This window comes from Lytechinus pictus, chromosome 2 (genome assembly GCF_037042905.1).
Source record: "Lytechinus pictus isolate F3 Inbred chromosome 2, Lp3.0, whole genome shotgun sequence".
NCBI lineage: Eukaryota > Metazoa > Echinodermata > Echinoidea > Temnopleuroida > Toxopneustidae > Lytechinus > Lytechinus pictus.
In genome coordinates this window covers 59,659,597-59,679,546 of record NC_087246.1, presented here as the reverse complement: position 1 = coordinate 59,679,546, position 19,950 = coordinate 59,659,597, and the positions used below count along the sequence as shown (strand labels likewise).

Sequence of the window (19,950 nt, the reverse complement as noted above, 5' to 3'; positions counted from 1 at the left end):
TATTATGATTCAGCAGTCTTCATTGGCAGCAGCATAGTTTGGAATTGTTACATTTCTTATCATTGGCAGATTTATATTTGTTGAGGACTGACTGAATACAAATCTAGATACTTCTTTCAATGCTGCCCTCTTGCACAAAGATGAAGGATGGTTTGTCAGAGGTGCAAAGGGCATAATTCTACAAAGGGACACACACTCTCCCATGTAGGGTAGATATGATCAGAGATCATTGAAAACAGAAACATTTAAGTACTTGGAAACAGGGAACTAGTGAAGGTTCTATTCCATTATTATCACCAAATAAAAAAAACAATGAACGAAAAAGGTAAATATAGATCCATTAATGTTTTTCAACAATTATTTCTGCTATGAAAGAATAAAACTCTGATTTGACAACCCTCTCAAACTTTCCAATCTCTTTTGAACCTTTTCTTTGGAATTCTTTTTCATAATAGTAACAATTAATGGAAAATGGAATTCAACAACAATAAGAACAAATCTAGAAGAAAGCAGAGAAGGAATTGCTTCTACAATATCATAGAAAAACAAAACAATAGAATTGCTATTATCTAGAAGGTATTTGAAAGGAGAAAGTGTAACCTCTAACTAGCAAACAAATCATGCAGTACTTGAATTTTCCGACAGGAGCTCCCTAATCTGAAAGTAAAAAGAGATACAGGCAACACAAACGTGCACAATCATGCCATAAAAAAGAAAAGTAACAGTTTTTTAAAGTGATACACAAAAAGAAGCAAAGAGGCAATATCATTGAATGCTAAATAGTATTTTGCATTGACAACAAAGGGGGTGGCGAGGTCCAAAAGAAATCCTTCAACAAAGCAATCCATAAACAATAAGCTTGTTTATGGAAATATTTTTTTTATTTTACATCATATTACTTTCATTCCATAGTTAGTTTAATGTCATAAGCAATATTGGATAGTTCATCACTGCATAATTCACACCATAAATTACGTTAGGGTAAGTTCATATCTCATTTAGATCAAATATATGACCTGCCACTCCAAAACCAACAATAATTCACCTAAAATATATTTTGAAATTTTCATTGCTCTTTAAAACAGCACATTCTAAGCTTTAATATAATATACAACTTGTCAAAATCAATTTACAATAACCCACACAAGTACTTGAATGAATGTCAAAGAATTATGGTAAGAATGATGAGAAAAACAAGGTTTGAAGTTCTAGGTTTACTCAAGCATGATATGTGCACACTGTACAATCTCAATTAAACTTCCACATCATCCAGAAAAAAACCTTTTATATCTTGTCTTTTGTGTAACTTTACAACTGTGATTTTTTGAAAAAGAAGGAAACTAGAACCTCTAGTATCTAAGATATTTTTAGAAGAGTCTTGGCCATGTTTAGTGAGAGTGTTTCATACAAAATCAAAGAATATTAAGAAATTTATGGGGCAAGACTTCTGAATATTTTCCCTGATGTGCTAAACCACAAGAATGTACAGCTAGAGAAGTGGCCCCAGGAGAGAGAGTGGTGAGGTAGGAACAGTATTCACTCAATAAGAGGGGGCATGCACAAAGGCCTATAGAGTCTAGGGTAACGGGGCCATTTCCTTTCCCATCCTACTTGTCTAATCCTACACTTTTGTTAAAGTTGAATTAAGAAGACGATTCCAAATATTGAGATATTTACATTAATAGCAACCTTACAACCCCCCAAACACTAATAGGTGATTCGACCCCCCATTTTCTTTTTTCAAAATAGTGAATTTGAACGATTTATCCCTACCCATTTTCCCTGAGTTCGCTCCTGCAATGCCTACCGAGACGGGTGTTCTTTGAGTGTGACGTCACCGGGGGGGGGTATTCGGTCCCGGTGTAGTAAACAAGGCAGTGCCGTTTTGTGTACTATGCACGTACTTCTCATATGGAATAACTGCAGTTGAAGTTGTATCTGCGAGCCATAGAACTTGCAAAGAGGAAATGATTAAAATATTTGTGGCCGTACTATTATTCCAAATATGTGAATTCCCTCAGAATGATACCATAGACCCTAAAGGAATAATTTCAAGGTGAATAATATGAAATTTGATCGAGATCTTCTCACCAGTCGATAACGTAGCAGACGTGTTATTATGACATATTTATCCGCGTGTGACGCGGCTCTTGCAAAAAAACACAGTTGGTTGCGGAATTGCTTTGTGCCGACCGGCCGCCCGCTCCGGCGCAGCTAGCTGTCGAGCTACCGTACCGTTCTTGTTGTCTTCAACCATAGAGATGTATACTAATTACTATATATCTTTCTGTCTTCAACTCACTTCCGAATTGCGTTTGTATGTGTGACGGTGACCCCTAGCGTAATTAAATATAGAAAACAACTCAGAAGGCCGAGAAAGAATACTATACGTTTGGTTCAAGATTGTTCTGTGGAATGAGCTATGAGTGGAAATGATCCAGAGGATATAAAAGTGGAGTCAAAGACAAAAGAAAAGAAGAAAAAACGCCAGGGGATCGCTGCACGGCCATGAACTAAGTCGACATACCAGACCATAACAGTACACTCAATGCCTGGGTGTTGTGTGTACTAGTATTATGCGTTCAGCGCGCGCTGAGCTAGCCGCCGGAATTACTATCCAGCTACTCACTTGATTGAACATCGTGATAAAATAAATGAGAAATAGTGAAAATATCATTCAATAACTCACTGTTTGCTATCTTACATCATGATTGAAGAGTTCATGGTGGTTATTCATACTGTTTTTTATACAGGGAAAGTAAAGATTTGTACATATCAGTCCTATTTGTTTGATTTGAGTTGCTTTGAAAAAAAATTGTAAAATATCTTTCTCTCTCTGCATAGCATTTCTGTATGACATTCAGGCACCTCTTATACTAAATTCCCCCCGGTGACGTCACACTCCGAGTGACTTTTCTGTACACTCGTCTCTCGGGCTCTGACAGGTGGCTAATTTCATAGACTTTCAAAGCAAAATATCGAGAAGGCAGAGGATTATTGTGACATGCTATGTGTTTGAACAACTTATATATACTATATATTGTATGTAGAACCTATATTTATGGAAACTCACCCCCTTCTTAATTCAACTTTAAGATATCTCACTGGAAGCATGCACTACTTGAGGACAGTTTCAGTACAAGAGTACATGTTGATATGAATAAAATGGTGGTGCGCAAAAAAGTTCAACTGGTTTAAAGTCAGGAGTTTGGTTTTAAGATTTCTGTAATGATGTTACAGGATAATCATTTTATTAAGCACAATCAGCGTAAGGATGCCCACTAAATATGATATTTTTCAGGGACTGAAAGGAAAACATGGAAGTAATGGGGAACGTCCAAACGCCCCCAAATATTCACTGATCTTTTAAAAAAGTGCATCCTTTTAAGAATGTCACATTGCTATGTAGTGCACCACATAGTAACAACTATGCGTGTTTCCTATCTTTTCATTTTTTAACCTTACCCTTCTTTCATCTAATATAATATGCACTCCATGGTTGCAAAATCATAACATAAAATCTTAATAATGGTATTATTTTTAAAAAGAAATGGAGGTGATCAATCAACCTTTAGATTTTCAAATTTGAAATAAGATAAGATAACTGGTGTTTTGATCACAAACTTGATGCATGTACAGCATATATATTTGTAGGTGCTATGCATGCAAGGTAACTTACCTAATTGTGGGGGAGGGGGAGGAGGAAGGGGAGGCAGAGAGTCTTCTAAGATTAGAGGAATGTGTCCATTGTTAGGTGCATTTTGGTTGGGCGTTGGAGCAGTTGGTTTGTTCCCATTGGCATCGGCGTCCAACTGCTCCAGGAATGCCGCATTGCTATTGGCTACGGTGGCCTCCACCCCATTCTCCAGCTTACTTTCAGGGACTGTCTCCAGCCCGCCTGTTATGTCGCCTCCGTTCATCATCACGCTGTTCCGCGGGAAGATGTCTGAGAGGCCATTTTTGATGGAGGACAGTGTGATCTTCTCCGAGCCGTTACACTGCTTCCCATCTTCCAAACTGTTCTTGAGGGGGTCGCTGTCTTTGCAGCTGACGACTGACGATGTCCGCATGCCGTTGTTCTCAAACTGTGCCCAGCTGTTTCGGTAGATTATGGACAGCCTTACAGAGTCTGTGGTAGTGTTTTTGGTGGAAGCAGATTCGTCCATACTACTCTGATCACTGATACCATTTTCTATTAAGGAATTGGCAGGACGATCACCGTTCGATGAGATGTCAGTCTCGAGAGATGCTGAATTCCCACTGGAGCTGTCCGGCCTAAGGACAAACACTTCAAAACATTAGGAAATGTTCACATTAACAAATACAATACTAGACTAAAAAAAATTGAGCTTTATCTAAAAACTTAGTCTGTAATGTCAATAAATATTTAGAAATCAGATATTATTTAACTTTCATATTTTCTATTTAAAAAGGCAAAAATCTATGTTACAGCATTTGAGCCAAAAAATAGTTTCATCTAATCATCAACTGCAGTGCCCAATATTTGGTTTTCTGCTCAACAAAAAAGAGAGGAGTTTGTTGCGGATGTGACAGAAGAAAAATATCATTCCAATCTCCTTAACCACTCAAAGTAAAGTTGTATACATCCTAACGTCAAAATGAAAAAAATATGAGTACTATTAAATGTAAAGAACTTTCTCCACTGATTGATAACAAACCAATTGGCCTAAAATAAGTTTGACAAAAATGTATCAAGATCTTATGTCATTAGAACATGGCTTATTCAATAATTGAATGACGGCATGTGTTAAACATGGCTTTTGCTTACTCTTAAGGTGGGTGGTTTGAGGAGAGGGAGCAGGGAGCCATAGAAGACATGAAGACATGAAGTGGAAGGTTGGTGGTTTGAGGATGGAAGATGCAATGAATCTTGAAAAGGGGAGGGAGGGGGTACAGTTTACAGTTTTCACCTCATGCCAAAAGCATGAGTTGAATCTGGCCAAACTGGACTTCAAACTTTGGACTACCGACTGACTATGGTTGAATCACCTTGTATCATCGTTAGATGGCTTGTAATCGGTTATGAAGCTTTCAAGATGTTTGATGATCTGTTGTAACCTCATGGCCGTCTTCTTGGCTTCTGTGCTCTTACCGTCCATTCCACCCATTACTGAGTTAAGAGCTTCTAATTCCTGTGACCAGAAAAAAACAAAGAGTTGGTTTGTTAACTGACCACCTCCAGACAATGATGGATCCCTATTTATACGCAATGGGAATTATAGAATTTTGTAGGCAATAGCTTAAATATGGAAGGTTATGAATTCTTTCATATATGGATAACCATATATTTGCTCCAGCAGAAATTGCTCCATCACAGACAGAGTGACGGAGTAATAGAGAGATGGAAAGAGAGGAAGAGAAAATGAAATTAAAGAGGATACAGTAAGGTTTTTTCTGTAATCATAAACTCAGAGAGACAAAGGGAGGGAAAGAGAAGTGAAAAGAAGAGAGATGAGAGAGGGGGGCAGAGAAAGACTGAAAGAGAGGCAGAAAGAGTGATGGAAGGAAGAGAGAGAGGGAAAGAAACTAAAGAGGATACAGAAGGTATTTTCTCAACAGTAGCAATTCTAAACCCATTCTCTTTGCTCATCACAGGAAGCAGTTGCGCTTCTGTCGACTCCCTCACGACACTCATTTTTATTTGAACTTGGTTGAGGAAAGTGAAACACAGAAGCAATACCCATTCACAAGATCAGCACAGGAAGCAACCGAATTCTCCTCCTTGTTTCTCCGTCACCTCCCGCCATCAGTTTATATTAACTACATCCTACCACCTGCCCCATTGCTTCCTTCTTAAAGGGGAAGTTCACCCTGACGATACGTTGGTATTTAATAAAAGCAGAAAAAATACAGAAAAAATATCGAGGGGGGGTTGACAAAAATTTGTCAAAGATGACAGAGTTATGAATGTGTAAAGTGTTTGTGATGTCTAAAACGAGCAGCTCCTCCATATGCCGTGTGAAATATAAATTGCCCAAAATGTAATTTTGTAATAAAAATATGGACAGTGACTTCATTTTTGGGATGGATATCAGTGGCGTACCTAGGATTTTCCACAGGGGGGGGCAAAATCGGTCGCCAAAAAAAAAAAGGTCTTCAATACAAAAATAAAGGTTTTCGTACCAGAAAAAACTTTGACAACAATATTTGTATTCATCATGTTCCATGAAAAGATGGAATTTATATTACACGACATATAGGGGTAATAAGTGCATTTGACTTCACAAATTAAAGGTCAAGTCCACCTCAGAAAAATGTTGACTTGAATCAATATAGAAAATCAGACAAGCATAATGCTGAAAATTTCATCAAAATTGGATGTAAAATAAGAAAGTTATGACATTTTAAAGTTTCGCTTATTTTTCACAAAATAGTTATATGCACAATTTAGTCACATGCAAATGAGAGAATCGATGATGTCCCTCACTCACTATTTCTTTTGTTTTTTATTGTTTGAATTATACAATATTTCAAATTTTACAGATTTGACAATAAAGACCAACTTGATCACTGAAACATAAAATGTTGAACAATGGTAATTCCACATGTTCAGGGCGAAATAAAACTTTGTTTCACATGACAGTGAGGAGAAAATTAGAATATTTCATATAATAAAATACAAAAGAAATAGTGAGTGATTGATGTCATCAGTTCCCTCATTTGCATACCGACCAGGATGTGAATATAGCTATTTTGTGAAATTAAGCGAAACTTTAAAATGTCATAACTTTCTTATTTTACATCTGATTTTGATGAAATCTTCAGTGTTGTGCTTGTTGGATTTTTCTCTTTTTATTCAAATCCAATTTTTGTTTAGGTGGACTTGTCCTTTAAAAACATAACACTCTTATTCTCTGACAGATTTTTATCAATCCTTCTCCAATTTTTTCCTCTTGTTTTTCTGATTGTATTAAAGGTCAACCCATCACAATAGTGAACTTCAGAGCTTTCAATAATGCTGAAACATTGTCGACTGGAACCAGGTGCTCCCTGTTCAAAGCTTATGGAACTTTGCAGAAGCCAGTAGTCATTGGGTAAATTTGATATTCTTTCATAGGTGTGTACCATACATCAACATGTTTCCTCCTGGCAAGAGGGCTATGTTTAACATACTGGTTTATGTTGCGAGGCTGATGTGAGATGCAAATTTAAGTGATTGCTCTTTACCATGTATTCCTTAAGAGCGTAAGGTTCAACCGTGTAACAGTTTCCCCTCACAGCTGAGCAAAGATAATTAGTCAAAACATGGAATGACAGGGAGATGTTTGCAAAGACCATGAAACATCCCAAATACAACAGTAGTGTGTTTTGCCAGAGTATGGTGATGAAGCACTCACTCTGGTTGAAAAAGAAGCATTTCTACCAGAAAAGATTGTTATTTGTTACAAATGTTCAAGAGACAAGAAATTTGAAGAAAAATATAATTCAGATGGTGTATGGTAAATCTCAATATGAGTTTGGATAAGGATGTCTCTGTTTATGCCACTCTAAAAAAATAGAAGTGCTAATTTAGCACTTAATGTTCTTGTATAGTGACTGCACTTTGAGTGCTGATTTTCTAGTTCAAATTTGGATGACTAAATCAGAACTCAAAGTGCAGTCACTATACAAGGACATTAAGTGCTAAATTAGCACATTTTTTAGAGTAGACCTTACAGTATCAACTTTGGCTGAATTCAAAGATATCTAAGTTATTTCTATGAATGTATTTACCCTCTTCCTGGCCTGGAAGAAGTACAAAATTACCCCTACCTAAGATTAAACATTTCTTGTTATAGTCAATTAAGTTGTTTTTCTTTTTGTTCTTTTAAAGTTGATTACATAATAACATCTTACAAAGACAAGAGAAGGTTAAAACAGAAAATATTTAATGGAGCACTAGTACATATAATAAAATACTAATCTTGTGGAAGGGGAGGGAGACGGGGGTTCAATGCACAAAGCTGCAGAAGAGTGAAATTCCTTTCCTTTACTTCACTAAGATAGAAAACCCTATAATAATCGCTATCATGTGACTAATGTGATCCAGGAAATACAGATGACAATTCTAACTCCGTCAGTGAAAACCTTGGAAGAAGGATTTTCCAAGGTTTTTTTGTAATTTCTTGTCTATCACAACACATCTGGGGGTGTTTCAAAAAGAGGTAATAGAGGATTAAATGTGATTTGTCTACCCCCCCCCTCAAAAAAAAAACATCAGGCAATGTTCTCTGTGAATAGAAAAATTGATAATTTGGGCTATATAAGTAAAACTTAGAAAATTAGCTTATATAAATGAGTTCTTCTTACTGCCAAAATTTGAAGTGGGTACAATTAAATTCAAGGCAAGATACCATAATTTTTTTGACTCCATTTTCTTAGACTGTTTGAAAGTTTCACTGAGATTACTCAGTGTGCATATCTCATAATTGAGTGAGTGTCCAACTTTAAAACTTGTTTCCTCGTTATTTTTTTTTAGTGATCAGGGAAGTCATCAAATTCATAATATTCTCATCTCAAAATGCCTGGGTGAGTCACCATTGTGTGACTCAACATAGAAACCAAATCTGGACAAAATTATTATTTTTTCTTTACAGCATGCCAATACAGATTTTGAGTATTTGGCTTGGTGCTGTTGTGACACAATAATTTGGTTCACAAATTATCATCCTTCGCTTAGATGAATATGAGATAGCACCTTTAAAACAGTCTTTGAAACATTTCAGAGGAATTGAAACTGAGTGTAGGCCTAAATATTATCCATAATACACCCCTCTCTCTGTTTAATTCCTTTACTTTAGAAATCAGCAAGTACCAGTACATAAAGCTATAAGCTCACCCATTCAGCCCTATTTAGCACCCATATGGTCCAATCAATTATTACTTAGCTACACCCCTTGAAAGAGATCTTGACCCCCTCCTATCCTCCCCTAACATCCCCTCTTAGCTTCCTGATAAACACCCGGTATCCCACACCCAGAGCTAGCACATGTGATCATTAAAGCTCATGATCCAAACACTGTAATACTTCTACCAGTGGTGTGAGTGATTACATATAAAGTGAGCTGAATAGTATTGAAAAAAAAAAACGAATTGAAAGAGCTCCCATAGTTTTTTATTAGAAGAAACTAAAATAAGCTGGAATTGTACAGAAAATAAAAAGCAAATATAGCCGAAATCAGCTAAAAAGTTGACCCTTGCTTAATTTTGATAGTATGGAAAATTAATATTAAACGACTTTTTGAATCAATTTCAAGGAAATCAGTTAAAATATTGAATATTAAGAGTATACTGTGGCTCTTCACTTAAATGAGGACTTGATTTTCTAAGGCATTGAACTCTTAAACAATATTGATACATGATATTTTGGACTATGGTATACTGAAAATATATAATGATAGGTACATTCAGACTGTCTTAAAACCTGAGTATAATCAATATTATGAAAACTTTCTCAGTGGTATGTCCCAAAGGTTGCTGGTATCCTCCAAGAGTGAAAACAAATTGCAAAAAAAATCCATCCACAAGGTACACTGTGTGTGGGAGTTGTCGAGTGCTTTGGTTGTTTGCTGAGCAAGCGATTTTGAATTGTGCATCTCATCTGCTACTCAGACCGCAAGTTTCATGTTTGTATGGGTATGTATGTGGAAAAAATTATCACATATTTTGAGAACTGAACAAGTTCTTATAAATTTACAGTTATTTTTGGTGATCGAGTTGGTTTGAACGAAAATAGTCCCCATCAGAGAAATTACATGATGATTTTTCAGTCAGAGATATCTGAAAATGTCCACACAATTGTCTTGTTTTCTTTCTGTTTTTCTTCATCCAAATGAAAAATATGAATTACAACATATATCTAAGCTCATGATCTTTAAAAGCCAGACCTTTGTAATACTAATCAATTTAGTAACATGGCACCTCCAAAAGAGATATTAAATGATAATTGAAAGTATCTGCAGAACTGTATTGTTCCTTCCTGTGTGCTGTTTATCCACATGAACAATATTAAATACAAAATACATCAAAGTTCAGGAGTGCTGTAAATGTAAATCAATGTCTTTAAAGGGGTACTCGATGCCAGGATGGAAATAACATGATGTGACCAGATAAAGAAAATTCAGACAAACAGAACACTGAAAGTTTCATTCAAATTGGATGAGGAATAACAAAGCTACATGTATGACATATCAAAGTTTTGCATAAAGAGTTTCATGCACATCTTTATGACTATGCAATGAACATGCTCATGATATCATATCCCCATTTATTCTTTTTTATGTTATTATATATGAAATCGTGTTTTTTTTCTTCACATTTCGTCCTCCAAGAATTAAAAGACATTGATTGACTAATGATTTCATGTGTAAGATAACCACTGCTGCAAGTTATTTTGTCACAGGAGATACATACCATTCACACATGTATGAAAATATGATATAATTATTAGTCATTTCATGTAATTACATATGAAGGAGGAAAAGAGTATTTGACATCATAAGCCCGCCTAATGAATATTCATGACGGCATACATAAAACTGTTTTCACAAAATATTGCTTTTGAATTCAATAACTCCATTATTTATCAGATTTTGATGAAATTTTTAGCATATTACTGGGTGAATTTTACTCTATTTATGTAGATATAGTTATTTTCAGCCCGAGGTACCCCTTTACTATATATTCTTGTTAAGTTTACCTCATAATATCCTTTGAGCATGGTATTAATGCTTTCTCTCTGTGACTTGATGCTTCCGTTGGTGGTAACGGCACTGGTATTAAAGCTATCATCTCCAAGGTTCGCCACAGACTCTCTCCTATCACCGCATCCATAGCGGATAGCCTGAAAAAGAGAAAAAAAAGGATAACATATTAAATTCAATCTCAATTCAGATAAAATTTCATTCATTTGTCCAGTATAAAAAAATACATAATGGTAATGAACATTAAGAAATTAAGTAAATACTAAATATAGGTTTTGATGTGGATGGCAACATAAAGCACAAACATTGGGTCAGATGCATAAAAAGTAGAAATTGCTTTTGCTAGGCTTTTACTTGATTCCGTATGTATAAAAGTGAGCAAGCAAATGTTTTTGCTAGTAAGCTCAAGCAATTGCTCACTGCCTGCTAGCATTTGCTTGATGATTAAGCTGTTGCTAAAAAAAGCGTATGCATAAAGCGAACATTTTGCTTGTGCGTTTAAGTACTTCAGTTTTTTTTCAAGCTCTGTGCGATCAGCTTGTTCGTTTGCTTGATCAGGGCGTTCGTGTTTCATAATCATGTTTATGCACCTGAGAGAGAACCCCAAGGTGTACAGACTAGCTTACATGTACATCTTTTCTTCATAAGTGCAAACTGAATGCCAACTACATACATTTATTAATTAGAAATGAGTTAAAGGAATAGCATAAAAACACGTCCAAGGAAAAGGTGTTACATGAGAAAGGCGGTATTTTGCACTGCCACTTCTTTACTTTCGAGTCCCGCACTTGTTCTGTGAGTCGTGTTCGCACCAGCATGACGTTGCTATTGTTCTAACCGCTAGCAATTGCTTTCTGAAGGCAAGAAAAGGGTTTAAGCAAAAGCAAAGGGTTGTGCATATGAAATAAAGCAATTGCTAAGGCATGATCTGTTGCTTGGCTAGCAACTGCTTGTGCTTGAAGCAATTGTTTGCTACTTTTTATGCATCTGACCCACTATCTTTAGCATAAGTCTATATATGGTCTGCAATACAGTTTACCCACTATGGCTTTCACAGAGGTACTTTAGTGTGCTCTGCATTTCAAGAAATACACATGATTCATTTTAGTGGTGGTAACATATTACAAGTACTACCCATTTTATTTTGTCTTCTTTTACCATAGCATATTGTCATGATGTCATCAAGATTCTACAATGTTATTCTTTTGCCCCCAACAGAGTAAAATGACCAACTCATCTATCATCTATGTAAAGAAATTTCTATTTTAGGAAAAAGGTAACAATCAATCTTTGGAATATTCATATACTACACTTCGCTATTTCAACAAGGACGAACATTTGTGAGCTAATTTTGCCTTGAATTATTTTTGATGAATCAAGTCCCCCAAAAGTATTCAAAATAGCCATTCTTAAATGTGGATCATATCAAGATGAAATTTTGATTTCATATTGGATAATGCAACAAAAATGCAAGTGCTGCAGACAATAAGATTCAGAGATTAAAACATCAAATAAATAACTTTACAACACAATGAGCATAGATGAAGACATTACTTTCCTCCAGAATAACATATAAAGACTAGAGCTGTACTTACTTGAACATGAACAAACTCAATTGTCAAGCACGTTTCAACTAAATAATACATGATCTTGTATCACATGACATTAAGCCACAGTGAATTTGAATTCCAAAAGAGAATGGTCATTCACTTCAGTTACGCATTGAAAAACCCAAATAATGTAGATAAAACCAACAAATGGAGCATAAAATAATCCGCTCAATGAAGTAATAATACTTGGAAATTTGCAAGCCACAACATCCACACACAAAAAACTTTGGATGAACTCTCTAACATCATTGCATTGCATGTGCATTAATAAATTAATGATCCCTCTAACCACACCAGACTCATATTAAACACTTTTTATTTCTTTCAATTTCAAATCGAGTCCTTTTAGTATATATCCTATCATGTTCAATCATGCCACTGGGGAAGAAAACATTTGCATTCAACTTCTTCAGATAAATACTATTGACAACAGGTTATTATAAAGATTATTTGAATAATCAATATCACTGTGACAAGGTCATCAGAGTTTACTTTACAAGACTAACTACGTCCAATTACATTGTGTCTATTCGCACTCACGCACGGATTAAGATTCATGTTCATTTCCGGGCATAATATGATAGCATGATACTCCAAACATTTCTGACATTCTTCCAAATGAATTGCTACCCCAACCACTTCACTACCGTGACTCACGCTTCACATTTCCTAAATGTGAATCAACGATAAGCATTTTGATGTGACCGCAAGTGACATTTTTACAGATAACACTTCGGATAAAGTGAAAATTTCTGATTCATTTTACAAAGATTTAGGAAATATCTATAAATTCTAACTATGGATAAGGCCAAATAAATTCAAACAGGTTCCTCTCATATAAAATATTTAGGCCTCATCAATATAGTTACAATCAATTATGAATTTAAGTGTACAGGAAAATACAGTAAAATACACAAAATTGAAACACAAATTCCTTAAAAACAGAAACTTAGTCTTCAAAAACATTGATTAGAAATGGAATTCGGTGAGAATTACCGACTTATTTGCATCAAGAAACGTGCCCATGTACACAATGGAAGTTTTATTAGCCCAGGATGATGGCTGATGCTCATTACAAGTTATTAAGAATCACAATTGCAAACTGATTTCTGTGTGAAAGGGGCTTAAACAATCTGTCTGTTGCAAAAGGACATTAGCCATAGCTTCTAAAGATTGCTAGCACCATTTTGCTGGTCATGGAAACAGACTTACCTTGAACCACTCATCTCGATGCCTCTCTAGTTCAGCTGCAGTAACATTTCCACTCACAATGACTCGAAAACTGAGGAATAAAATTAGAGCCATTGTTTATTGGAACTGGATAGTCTCTGTACAAAGCCTATTTAAATTACAGAGGTCAGTAAAAAACTATGACAAAGAATCAATAATGGCATGGTGAAACACTTCATACATAGCATATTCAATCAATTTCTTAAAAAAATGAAATTCATATTAGCCATACAGGTCAAAGTAACAGTATTGACCTCTGTGCATTGTCAAACACTGAGCATGATTTGACCAATGCAGTGATGTGTTAAAACACACATAATTTATAATTTGTGAATCGCCACCCTGATCATACAAATTTTCTATGGAAAAAATAGGAATAAAATGGGATATTAACCAGAATTCCCTTAGATGTGGTAACACTTGAAAAAATAGGAAAATCATATTATACACATATGCTCAGAATGGTCAAATTTTAGATTCTTTCCTCAAAATCTAGACAGATAATAATGTTTGAATGACCATTGGCATTCAATCTCACCAAATTTTGCATCACCAAAATAATAAAGTTATAAAATATTTTTATTACAAAGTTGGATGATATACGAGCCAGAGAAGGAGTATTATCATACTACATTAGAATGGTACAATAAAAAAAAAACACAAAGTATATCAGGCAAGCATACATCACACCATTCCACTGGGGTATTGCATAAAAATAGCAATACCCAGTTGCATTGGGCAATAGGGGGCAATGGATGTATCTGTAACTGAACTTTGGATTTATCCTAATCCCACGGTGATCTGATAAAAATAGTTAGCTTCTACCCCACCAATTAGCCTGGTTAGGTTACCTATAATTATCTACTCCCAACAAATCGCTTACTCATAAAATAGGAATTAGGAAAGGCTCCTTCAGATTAAGACATGCCTGATTTTTTGTCATTTTCTTTCTCGCTTTATATCAGTGATATTTTTTCTTCAAAAACAAAATACTGGTATCAAATCAAAGGATTCATCCATTGGGTGATAAATATGAAATACTGGTATACTCTATCAAACAAGAAGTATGATAAAGGCATAATGTTCATGCGAAATATCAAGAAGCAGACATGGAATTGAGAATGCTGTCTTCTTCCTACTAAAGTTTTTGTCTGAAAAATAAATTTTTGGAAAGTGCAAAATAATCCAACATATGATTAATACCTATTTTTTGGCTTCTACTATTACCAATATTCTACATCTTGTTGTAAAAGAATAACCAATGGATTTTACCCACAAGATATCTTTAAATATACAGTTTTCTTCCAAATTTCTTGAATATCTATCACTTCAGGGTCCTGTTTCATACTTTCATACAGACTTGTTATGATAACAATTCACCATTGAACAAGTTTACAATCAGCCAATCAAGTTGAATGATTTCAGTAACTTTAAACTGTTATTGCAAACTTATTGTTATATAGTTTTATGAAACAGGCCCTAGAATTAGTTTCATATATAAGGAAATAATTAGAGCAGATTCGAGATAACTTTAAACACATCAGTGGAAATCATGGGTTTTTTTCTTATCTATAATGAAATCCCATATTTCATGTGACTAACTTGGATGAAAACCAAATTGCAAACATTCATGTGACCTAAGAAGTTAAAAAGAAATTACTGATAATGAATTACCTTTACTTCTTCTTTTTTCCCCTTTATTCTATTTGAATTAAATTGGTATTCTAATTTGAAAAAAAAAAGAATCTGTTAATTCTGAATCTTCAAATTTTCATTTACAAACACCTTAGATAAAGATTTAATACCAATTTTCTTTATTTTCACTACCATCTCATTACAAGATGTAATCATACCATATTAATGAGAACATGTTTAACCAGAAGTTTGAAATCATGACTGCAGAGAGAATTAAATGCATATGAGAAACTGATGAATCAAGGACTTTTCATCACATCAGCAATAAAAAATACATCATATCTATGATGCACCACTTTGTGTGATCTTTTAATTTTACAATAAAGAAATGTTGCATCTTTTTCAAGATTCGTGAATGCACACTGGTGATGATTGAGTAAAAGGACTGAAATATCTTTTTAAAATTATTCTAAAATTTGCATTATGTGTAAATAAAACCAATACATATCCCTTAATATATGAATCAAAAGATGACATTCAAGGGATTTAATCAAGGCCCTATCTTACAATGAGATGTGCTTGATTTAATTGATCTGAACAATGGAAAGCGGGGAACACATTCATCAAAAACGTTAAATATGTTCCTTCAAAATTATGAACACTCATGAATGTATCAATTTTTATTTTTATATTTTCCTTTATCTTTTTCTTAAAAATATAATTTTTTGCGATCCATCAACATGCTTTTTTTACAAGAGACGTTTTTCATGTTGCTCAAATGAAGAATTATGACAGTGGTGGCTTTCCATACTTTAGCATGAATAGATCAATTGCAATTGTTTGTAAGACAGGGTCCAGAATGTGATATGTAATAGTACTTACAAGTAGACCTTCTTCCTCGTTGAGATACTGAAGCCATTGTTATTGACCTTCTTGACCAGGTTGACCTCTCTAGAAAGCTGGAGGATGTTGAGTGCCTGTTGGTTGTCATCGTCGGGTTTGTAGTAGGACAACTCTCCTTGCCTTATCCTTACCCATCGCCTATCAAAACAAGGACCATTGAGAGAAAACTTAATCACAGCAAAGTTTCCAACATTCTTCAAGTCCTTATCAGAGCAAATACATGTACATGTAGCATTGATAATGATACTGATAGTATTCACACACTTGGGAGGTTGGTTTGTTGAAGGAACTACCGATGTCCTTTTCCATACTTGACTCTCCATTGCACAAGGGATCCTGTGCTCCACACTCCGGTGGGCTATATATCTGAGAACAACACCTACATTTATCCTGCAACTGATTCTGAATGGTGATCCATGGTGCAGGTGAAGGGTCTTTAGAGTGTTGTTCTTGATACAAATATACACCAGACAAACAAAGAGAATTGGTACCATATTTGTGCCATCCCCAATGTAAAGGATGGACCGGACTTGGTCTGGGTAGTTCTGAAGCTGTACCAAGACACAAAGGTGATGTAGTCCACTTGAAGATACTCCATTCAAATAAAGGCATGGCTTCCTCAATAGCAGTATTGATGACAGGTATGTCCTTGATAGAATAGGACTTACTGAACTGGATGTGGGTCCCAACTGAGGTTGTAATAACGCATGTGGAGCCTTCTGGTGCCACCAGTTTATAAAGCAGGAGCTAAAGGCAGGATTGCACTCTTGAATGCCCAACCAAATAGGCTGCTGGATGCCCTGATCTAACATCTTACTTCACTATTTTTGTTAACCATTTGCAACTTCAAATTCAACCTTTCAAATGTCCTTTGTCAAAATACAAAAAATATCCTAAATGCTAAGACACTCCTCTGAATGCAAGGTCAGATCTTGGGATCTCACCAAGAAAAGGTCACTTTAATCCAAAGCATTTCCTTATGCCCAGGTAAAACTCCAAAGATAGTTCTTTATCTATATGAATAATAAACACATTGATATCTATCAATGGTTATACAGTTGAGGCACAGGAAAAGCCAGAGATATGTAATTCCAACATATTTCTCTTGGTGATGTCCACTTGATGGAAATCTAAATGAGATGATTGCCTTATAAAACTGATGGGATCTACCTTGTATCTCAACTTACCTTATACCAATGGATGTTAGTAAGGGGGAATATATCTACCCAACATCGAATTGCATAAAGCCCTTCCTAATCCACCACGAAAGCCTACACACCATGCTTTGGACTAACGTTAAACCACCCAGGGTGGAGCTAACAATGTCAAATAGATTAAAACTCTTCCCTTCTCTACGCAATTGGCCATTTCCTATCAGCGACATACTTTAAATACCATTGCAAATGAAACTAATTAACTATTGTCACAATAAAATAGGTTAAATTCAATTTGGAAAAAAATTATTGTCAACAACTGTTGCAAAACATATGAATTGAATTTCAAGAACAGAGTATAGTTCAGGGGAGTTGTGTACAAAACACACTTTCTTTATAGAGATGAAAAATATAGCAAGGTTCATAATTGTTTTAAACAACGGGGAACATATTCAAACCAATTAAAAAATGAAGAAAAGAATGGACAAATATTCCTTTAATCAGTGAGTAATGACTTACAAGTACAACTTCAGGAAAAACATTAAATGAAAATGCAATGTCACAGTTGAGTATAATTCAATGAACAATGGAAAGTGAGAAATACATAAGTTGTCTGTCACAAATAAAACCAGATGTGATATGATTAAGCTAATACAATGGGTCTACAGCAGGGGTTCTCAATAGGTGGCGCGCGCGCCACTTGTGGCGCACCGAGCCTTGCGGAGTGGCGCTTGGGAGCCGGTATAAAAAAATAAAGGAAAAATAAGGAAGACAAAAATGTATCTACCAGTAACCTGGCAATAAGGTTTTGGTGATCATTTTAATACAAAGAGAAAACAAAAACTCTTTACTTGACACTTAATTGCTAATTGATTTCCTCCAATTTAGCACTCGATAACCCCTATTATGGAGGATCGATGGTGTTCTCCTTTTTATTTATTCTACGCTGTACAAAGTTTATGTGCCGCACAAGTGATTTGAAAACCCCGTTTGTAGGATTTCTATTTCAACGGCGAGAAATTTTGCATTTCCAGAGTATACGTTTTGGTTAAGAGTTAAACATCAAATGATATGATATTCAAAGAACATCCTGCTCATAAAAGATTATGAATTTGGGACATAACAAGCAGAAACATTGTTTCTGAAGCCGATTAAAATCCGATGTTGTAAAAGTGAAATAAATGTATGCTCAGATGCATTGTCTGCCGTGATTGCCTGCATGCACTCTTGCTTAACATGAACTGAATGAATGATACTGCACGTGAGTTATAAAGAGAGAGGGGCAGTTGGGGCGTTAGTGCAGTGCAACGCCTAATTTTCAGCCCTTGAAAAATCGGGGAACGTAGCTTCAACCACTGGCGTACAGATGGGGGTGGCGATTGGGGGGCCCAAGTGTTTCATGGCCAAGAAAAAAAGGAGAAAGGGAAAGAAAAGGAAAGGGAAAGAGTGGAATATTGTATTATTTTCTTAATATTATGTCAAAATATAGATATTTGTATTGCAAAGTTCAATATTTTTGCTTCAGCTGCCATATCTAGCCCCCTCATTTTTTTTTTACTCATTACGCCACTTGCTTCAGCCAATATATCTGGGGCAGAACAGTCTGAACTAGTGGTATCATTGGTATGTTGTGAAAAAGTCACTGGTCATTTTTCTTTTAAAATTGATATTGTGTAGTTTGTTGGCATTTGTATTTCTTCTGTTGATATTAATTAGAGCCCCTCTTGGCAATTTAAAAGGCCTCATATTCCAAAACGTCTGGGGGCTCTGCCCCCTCGACCCCCACCAGGGGGCTCTGAACCCCTCCGCTGATACATTGCTGGTTTGCGCAATGGACAGTGGAGCATTACAGATTCTCAACATGAAATGTGGCGCTTCAAAAAAAGTAATTGAGAATGGCTGGTCTACAGAATATAGATTAACTTGTATACATAATCAAGCCTTAAACATATTTGGCATCATTATGTTTTGTTTGGCTTGCTGTATGTATAATTGACATACATGCTTTATTGTCACAGAAGTGTTCTATTCTTCATGGTCAAGAGACAAAGTTTTTTTTTTTTTTGGGGGGGGGGTTGGGCTAGAGTGCAGACTGGATTTATGTGTTTATAACATAAAGCCACCCATTTTGGCATCATTACTTTCAGTATCTTGCCTTATGTGTACTTTATTTTCACATCAGTGTGCTACTATACATGGTTGAGAGACAAAGTAATTTTTCCTTTGGGAGGGGGACTGATGTAAGGCATTTGAAACAATTACTAAGGAAAATATCGTAATTAATCAGACATGTTAAACAAATATCAGCACAAAATCACCAATGTCCCTGCTCATAGCCAAGTTCCACTAATCCACAGACAAGATTTATTTCTCAAGTGACTAATTTTAGAAATTGAAATAATGATATATGACCTGATTCCTTTCAATTGGCTAATTTACTGGGTATATTGGGTGACTCATATCAGAGGAATAGATCTATATCGACTAAATAAGGCAATTTCCCAGGACAAAATAAATAAATAAATAAATTGCTTTTTTTCGAGCAGAAGTTGATTGTATCTGTAGCAGCTGCACTGGTATGATGAAAATAGCCTGAATGGGTGAAAACTACCGGGCTCTAGATTTGAGAGTAACGATTTTCACAGAATACCTTTAATAGACCCCCTTAATACACAATTACAGAAATTACTATATTTCTAAAATAATGATTCATAA

The 19,950-nt window shown here is 35.4% G+C and overlaps 1 protein-coding gene across 1 annotated transcript in view; it reads right to left on the bottom strand.

The window, feature by feature from the left end:
- Nucleotides 1-893: 893 nt before the first annotated feature.
- Nucleotides 894-19,950, bottom strand: part of LOC129253881 (uncharacterized) — a 45,999-nt gene continuing 26,942 nt past the window's right edge. The window contains exons 6-10 of the mRNA XM_054892313.2: nt 16,061-16,219; nt 13,526-13,595; nt 10,700-10,843; nt 5,011-5,153; nt 894-4,275 (exon numbers count right to left, since the gene is read on the bottom strand). Coding sequence (XP_054748288.2) covers nt 3,561-4,275; nt 5,011-5,153; nt 10,700-10,843; nt 13,526-13,595; nt 16,061-16,219 — 1,231 coding nt within the window. The 3' untranslated portion in view covers nt 894-3,560. The remainder of the gene's footprint in view (nt 4,276-5,010; nt 5,154-10,699; nt 10,844-13,525; nt 13,596-16,060; nt 16,220-19,950) is intronic.